The following is a 7,815-nucleotide window of genomic DNA, read 5'->3' as shown; positions in this document are numbered from 1 at the left end:
ACCTTGTGAATGTTTGTTTTAATTATAAAAAACTTCCCAGATATCTTAGTTACAATTTTAATCCAAGTTGTTAAGGGGATTGTGCATTTCCATGGTAAAATAGTATAAATCACATTTAATCAACTTAATATAGTTAGGATGAATGTGAACTATATCTACATTATCTAGAAATGTAACCCTCCAGAAGATTCAAATGGTAGAGAGGCTGAACCTAAACCATCCATAAATACGATTCCCAAGACAACAACAAATTCAGGTCATGAAATGCTATAAAATGGATAAATGAGAGCAAGCCTGACTGGAGCAGATAGTTGGACCCGTTGGGACATTGCTAATAGGAAGGAGAAATCAGTTGGAGTCAGTCAAAGTTGTGACCCCCCCCCCACAACTCTGTTTCTTACAAAGTAGAAACAGGCCTGTTTCTACTTTGTAACAGTAGAAATGAACAGGTAGAAATTATATTTAAGAACAGGAAAGCTTGGACCTTTACAGTTTTCATTTCAGCCAGTTTTGAAACAGGTGCAATCCCCGAGTTCAGTCAGACACAGCACAGCTGAACACTTTACCACCTGTTGAGGATTCATCCTCAAATATAAAATTATTCTCAGTTTGCTCTGAGATTTCCTCTCTCAGACCAGAGGATGAAAGAGCAATAGTGAACTAGGTGGTCCAGCTTTTCTGCCAGGTGTTCAATCCGCTTCCTGCAGTTTCAGTACTCATTTTAGAGCTTCCTGTTCGAGATTAATTATTCCCCCCAGTTCAGTCACATTCCCTGCCGAGGAACAGCATCACAATTAACCAGACCACACACAGACACAACTCCAAACGCTTGTACTTCAGTTTTATTGTTCTGAGAAAATCAACACCAAGTAAAAAATAAATTACTTCCTTGATTTTTTTTTTTTTTTTAGTTTTAAACATCTTGATCAGACGCTGCAGTAACAGACCAAAAGCTTCAGAAAAAAACAAACGGAGGAAACATTTACAAAATTGAAAATGTGATTGGGCATAATTTAATCACACTGGAAAGGAAAACGGGAGTGAAAAAAAAGGTGCAGCATGAAAACTAAGATAATAAACCAATCATGCATATGGAATTAGTGTGCTTAAGTTATTTTTACTCATTTATTTTCTAAAGCTGACCTAAAATTTAAAAACAAATGGATGTAGAGTATTTTCTCTGGAACAGATGGTTAACAGATTACAAATATAAACAGGAAATGTTGAAAAAAAAATTTAAAAGTTGTAAAATTAAAAGGCAAGAGGTGAGAAACAGCAGTCTGTTTTTTGCCTGCATTATCTATGGATTTATAAAGTTTTAGTTTAATCAATCTTCTCAAACATACAGGTATTAGCTTAATATTATATCAATAAGCATTCATAAAACCATCTTGATATGTAGGTTAGGTGTATCTGTGGCTTTATCAGTTCAGAAATGAACACATCACATGTTAAAATGAAATAAAAACATGCACAACTCCACAAATACCAGTTGTGAAGATGGAAAAATCCCTGGCTGCAAATTGTACGTGCCTTCAAAACTGAGGGGTTGGGTATTAATCACACAGCTCGATGCAAACATGACCAAGATAAAGGATTACAGGAAATGTTGCACTGTAAACCCATTTTACACTTTCACTGGTTAAATAAACAAATGAAAGGCTCAAGCAAATCTTTCCCTGGCTAACAGGCATCAAAAGAGACCTTCAAAGAAAAGATACTTTACTTTACCATCAAAGTACTAGAAAAAACACTAGGAGGCACTTAAACAACCAGGTGAATAACAGAAAGACCTGAAAACAAATCAATAAATTGAATACTGACAGTTTTTGGGTATTACGAACAAAAGTTCAGTACCTTTCTGAGCACTTTGCTTGACCAAAACAAAATGAATAAAACTAAATAAATCTGTTCTGTTGAAGTTAATTCAATAGCATAGATGAGTTAAGTTTTCCCAACCTCATTTCCCCTCCCGTTCCATCTCCAATGTCCATAAGAAACCCCCTACATCAGGCACTTGTTGATTAGTTCATAATGGCTCCAAGCCTTCCAATCACAAAGAGCAAGCGTCCCTCTGTCCTCCAGCTTCCTCCTCTCAGTTAGTTAGTTTAGGAAGATTCTTCACTCCTCTCTTTATCCTCCTCTTTGTCCCGGCTTGCTCCTCTTCCGCCTTTGTGCTCCGTTTGTTGCGGTACACACCGGGGGACCTCAGCTCAACATCGTCCAGCGCGGGGTCATCAGGCGAGACGGGTTGAGGAGCTGGGTAGTTGGGCTGGTAGTAGCGGTATGGGTCAACCTCTTCTGCCTCTCCGTAGTTTTGAAAGACGCTGGATGGAAGTTGGACTGGAGGGATACCGCGGACATCAGTGATCTCTTCACCTTCTGCACGGCCAGTCACCCAGGAATTGATCCCACCGGGGCCACCAAGTTGAGCAAGCAGTCAGTGAACGCCCCAAAGAAAGATGGTCGATTCCCATCACCAAGGAAAAGAGTGTTTGGAGGGCAATTTGGTGGGATTTATTTGGGTTAACATAAGGATGGGTAGAGATTTAAAATGGAAGGAGTAAAAGAAAGAGGAACAAGAGTTAGTAAGAATTACCAAGCCATGAGTAATGAGGTTATCTAGTCATAAGACTATGAGCAAGTTAGGAGAAGTTCTGGATAAACTGCTTCAAGATTAAAGTTAGCGTAACATTTGATTTTGTATATAAAAAACATATCTCATAAGCAAATATTAGATTTGTTATCCATTAGCTTACATTCAGACTGTCACAACGCCACAAAATTAATCTATCTCTCAAGACTTTCTGTTACTTGAAGTTAATACGTGCGTTATATATATTAGGTTCTGTCTTGCTTAGTCGCTTTACAGAGGTGATCTGTGTTACTGGAATTTGTACAAAGTCAGTAAAGGTTCTGGATTAAAAAAGAGGAACTGGATGATCATAATCTAGAAGGAAAAGTCAGAGAAGGATGACGGTCAAGGTATGTTTCATGATTTCATCCCACCTCAACACTCTTCAGCCTTATACAATACAAATATTTGATGTTGTGTTCTCATTTTACATCCAAACGTATCCCACAAACTAATAATTAATATGTTCAACTTGCGAATATTGTGGTGTTGCTAAGTGCTAAAATGGCATGTTTGATATGTGTACTTCGCTCACCCATCATTGTTCAATAAATATTTAAAGAAGGCATTTTTTCTCATTCTAATCTAAATATTGAAAATATGACAATAATATGGTGTGAATCTGCAAATGTAGACACAAGTGGTAGAAGAGTTTCTTTTTTTCTTGAGACCTTTGCTTTGGCCATAAATTCCAGAGTTTTGCACATACCACCATGGTAGAAGTTGTAATCAGCTAATGGACTGACAAAAACTTTATCACCTTCTTCAGTTTGAAGCCTCTGCAGCTGTGAAAGTTCTAACTTATGGTTGATTCTTTGCAGAAACAATTCAGTAGTCACCATAAGGTTTTTCTGGTGAAGCTTGACAATGAAGTGACAAGAGGATGTTGGACAAACAAACACAAAAGCAGAAGAAAGGGTAAAACATGCAGGATCTGCCACAAGCTTTACAGTACAGTACCATTCAGACTGCTGTGTGACCTTTAACCTCAACACACATTAAAGATCAACACAACCATGCATTAAATGGCAAAAGATGACTCTTACAAAGGGTTTTTAACAATAAAATGTTGGAATTTTTTACAATTAGTGTAAACTATTAATAATTTACTTGATCACTTAGAAATGTCGTAGAAGTGTTCTGTTTTGTCTAATGGCTTATGGTTTAATTGCAAAATCAAAAAACCCTCCAAAGAGCATCTTTAATGAAATACATACTCAGTAAAGCAACAAAGCAACAACTCAGGTGAAACAAGATAAAATATAGAATTTATTTGTGGTTTGGTTACTCTAGTGTGGAGAAAACCATGCAATTTCAAACAGATGCTGCAGGCAAGAACTTAAAAACAAGACTAAATGGGTTGGTCTCCCACTTGTTTTTATACCATCATTTTTTTTAATAACTATAATTTTGTCTGTTGTTTTCTTTCTCTATTCTGTATTTTTTTTTTTTTTACAATTAATTACAACCTTAATGGTTTTCTTAAGAAGCTTATGGTGAAAACTAGTAGCTTAGGAACATATGTATATTTAAGTTAGTAAAATAAGTTAGTAAAACATGTTTCTGCATTTGCATAACTTCCTCTTTTGGGACAAGTAAGCCAGAAACAGTTTAGAGCAAAGTAATTGTTTCATAAGTTTGCATTAATTTCCCTTCTTCCTTGTCACTTTTAGAATTAAACTTTCAGAAACAATTGCTTTGTTAAAAATTTGATTCAATTACTTTTTCAAACAATGAACTAACTGCTCATTGTCCAGTTTAGTGTTCTAAGTGAACTCAGAGCAAATCAAGAGGCATAAAGCTAATTTTTCCTCGGAGGTGGAAATTTACACAAGACTCCTTGTTGTTTGGAAGTTTCGCTTTGCGTTTCATCAAAAAAACAAGACCAATGCAGATTAAACGATGCAGCATAAACAATCAAACACACATATGGTGGTAAAGCAGAATCCTGTACTGTAACTGAGTATTTAAAGGTGTTTCATGTTTTACCTATAAATACAGGCAGTGGGAGGGAGGACTTTGATAACATGCAGACTGTTTAACTCAGCAGAAGCCTTTCAAGATGAAAAGCGGCCTTTTGAATGAAATGTTTCACCTGAGAACCCTCCATAGAAAAGATTAACACGGCGACTGAAATAGTTTCATGCTCAATTATATGGTTTATGCCATCAAGACACTGAAGTTGCCTGACGACGCAGCATGCATTATAATTGTTCCTATAAAGTCGACGTACCTCCAACATTGTAGCCCAAACAAGAGTTCTGGTCACAGTATCCCGGCGGTCCTGGAGGGCCAACTGGACCGGGAACTCCGGGCCGACCAGAAGTTCCAGGATTTCCAGGGCGACCTGTTGGACCCTGACTGCCAGGTCTGCCCAGTCCTTGGGGACCTATGGAGTGGAAAGGTTAGAGTTCAACTGTTTACACTATGTTTATATAAGCTGTTAAAGAAAAAAAACTAAACATGTTTTCAAATAGCAAACAGAGATCAAGTGTGGAAATGTGGTTTATTGTGATGATTTACCAGGAGGTCCTGGAGGCCCTCTGGAGCCCTGGACACCAACACCTGCAGACCCTTTCTCCCCCTTTTCTCCTGGTTGCCCTGGAAACAGAAATAACATTTTTTTTAGACTAACGAAAGTACAAATTGTTATTCTTCTACCTTTTAAAACAAATATTATGCATAATGTTAACTTTCACAAATATTTTTAAACTTCTTACTGCCAGAAATTATTTAGTTATATAAAAATGTGTTTTTAGTGTTAAAAAGATTTAAAATTATGTAGTGGTTTATTAATTTAGACATAGTAAGAACAAAATATATAAATGTTTAACATTTAGTATGTTTAGTTTGACATAACTCCAACCACTAGATTGTTGTAACGTTTTTCTATGTTTCATATGTGATGGTTGGTATGTATGGAATATGCATCAGCAGGTGTGTGTACACACACACCTCAGTTGTGTGGATGTTTGAGGCTATTATGTGATAATAGTCAAGAGGAGGATGGATAATATCTTTATGTTCATAACAAATACACTTCTATTTGTAAGACAACATTTGATTTTCAGTATCTGAAAAATCTCAAAGTCAAAAGTCCTCAGCAACTTTAACTGCTTCACCTCGTTCTCCAGGATTTCCATTTTGACCATTCTGGCCAGGAAAGCCTGGCCTTCCTGGTGGTCCCTGTTCTCCCTGGGGCCCTGGGGCACCTTCACGACCAGGTTCTCCTGGAGGTCCAGGCACTGTACGGATGGACACTGGTGGACTGGGCGCTTGGTTTAAGATAGTGTTGTAGCGTGACATGTGACCTGGAAAAGGGACAAAAAAAAGGAGAAAGTCAAGTCTCTTTATGAAATTTGTTGAATAAGAGCAACACATGATGGACAACAAAAGCAGATCAGTGGATTAAAGGGAAGAGTTAAACCTTTGATTGTTCAACTACTACTATTCTTCAGATAATTCAGACAGGAAGAAACGTGTGATTGTGAACAACAGGGTAAGGGTTCCCTCAGATTTTGGGAGTTGTTTTGTGTTGTTTACAGAAAACAGACCCTCATGCCTATGATTCTATGAATATGATCAATGCCAAAGAAAATTTAAAGCCCATTTCTCCATGTCATCCTCTCTTCCCAACTTACTTTGGATCAGCTGCTCACAGACTTGTCTGGCAATGGCCTGAACTGATGCCGTTGACTGAAGGTCACCCTGTAGACAAAGTAAAGATTATTTAATGTAGTTTGAGACTTCCAGCTTCTCGTCCATGCTGGAAATTTGGTTAATATATGCTATGTTCCTCTGTCATTCATTTATGTATCTCAGTGACTTGATGTTTTGAGAAATTACTTTACCTTTAACATTTGAACGAAATATTACAGCCAATGTAATATTTACTTTCATTTACTTAAAATAATATAGGAAAAAGACACCTACCCGTTCACCTTTCTCTCCCTTTGTTCCTGGTGAACCCTGTAATAAAACAGGCAAAAGAATAACATTAATAACAAAAATAAACATACAAATGTTGAACATGAGAAAATATGGTTTTCAGAATTCATTGACCTCAAAGCAAAATTCACCTCAATGAAAGCTGTGAAAGTCTTCAGCAAAACAAAGTTGATTAGAAAATACATTTAAAAAATTCCCTTTTCCATGGCATTTCTATTCACATTTCTCTACATCTACCCATTACAGCCATGAAAAGGTTAACATTTAGCTGCGTATAAAAAAACACATTTTTTGATCAACTGTCGTGACAGCTCACAGATGTCAGACTGCGCTATGCTGTAACCCCTTTAGTCAACAGGGCTATCTGTATCACAGCATTCAGACTATCTGATGCACTCTTTTCTTCAGCTCAGTTCACACATTTTCTATGAGCTTTAGGTTAAGGAACTGAGAAAGCCATGGAAGAAGGCTGATTTAGTGGCTAGTGAACCATGTCTTTTTGTTTGGCCGTATGCTTTGAGTTTTTTGTAGTGCCAAAAAGAAGAATATTCACATATTCTTTCATTGATTGACAGCAGACGCTCCTGAAGTTTTTGTTGTTGAAAATCTACATTTCAAAGACACACAATTCCAGTGGTAGTCCCAGTGTCATTTAGCATTTGTTCACATTGGCCTTATTGAAATTGTGCATTCTCTTGTCTTTCCTGTTTTGTAGACTGGTTAAGACAAATCAGCTTCTTTATTATGAAACATTTATACCCATGACTTGTGGGTATAAATAATTCCTGACTTGTCAGGGAGTATCAATACTTTATCAACACTCCCTGAAAATGAAAAACAGTGAAAACAGCTGCAGACACATATAGTAGCACTGCACTTAACATACAATATTTTTGACCAGCAAATACATTTATTAAATTTAAAAGTTGAATTTTTTGTCAATGTGAGATTATACTGTATTGAAATATTTATTTATTGTGATATTTTACAGACTTTAGCAGAGTCTAATCTTTACCTTAATGTCATGCTTAATATGTAAACAAGATAAAGGAAATATATAGAAATTTATTCCAGACTAAACAACATTTACAGAAAATCGAAAGGACAAAATGAAAAACAACAAAAGCAAGAAAATTGCATAGATTTATCGTTTTAGAAACTGTGTCAATCCCCGACACTCACTGCTCTGTATTTTTCTCCACTAAGTCCTCATTAAGAGCAATAACTTAACA

The 7,815-nt window shown here is 36.6% G+C and overlaps 1 protein-coding gene across 4 annotated transcripts in view; it reads right to left on the bottom strand.

The window, feature by feature from the left end:
* Positions 1-824: 824 nt before the first annotated feature.
* The window catches only part of LOC122844137 (collagen alpha-1(XIV) chain-like), a 135,963-nt gene continuing 128,972 nt past the window's right edge, over positions 825-7,815 (bottom strand). For 2 of the 4 annotated variants that reach the window (XM_044139332.1, XM_044139335.1), the window contains 6 exons: positions 6,569-6,604; positions 6,277-6,343; positions 5,758-5,946; positions 5,159-5,236; positions 4,869-5,024; positions 825-2,382 (listed from right to left, as the gene is read on the bottom strand). In XM_044139332.1, coding sequence (XP_043995267.1) covers positions 2,096-2,382; positions 4,869-5,024; positions 5,159-5,236; positions 5,758-5,946; positions 6,277-6,343; positions 6,569-6,604 — 813 coding nt within the window. In that variant the 3' untranslated portion in view covers positions 825-2,095. Of the gene's footprint in view, positions 2,951-4,868; positions 5,025-5,158; positions 5,237-5,757; positions 5,947-6,276; positions 6,344-6,568; positions 6,605-7,815 lie in introns of all 4 variants that reach the window. The other 2 variants (XM_044139334.1, XM_044139333.1) reach the window with 2 other exon arrangements.

Source organism: Gambusia affinis, linkage group LG14 (genome assembly GCF_019740435.1).
Source record: "Gambusia affinis linkage group LG14, SWU_Gaff_1.0, whole genome shotgun sequence".
Taxonomy (NCBI): Eukaryota; Metazoa; Chordata; class Actinopteri; order Cyprinodontiformes; family Poeciliidae; genus Gambusia; species Gambusia affinis.
The sequence above is the reverse complement of the archived record's forward strand: the minus strand, read 5'-3'. Positions and strand labels throughout refer to the sequence as shown.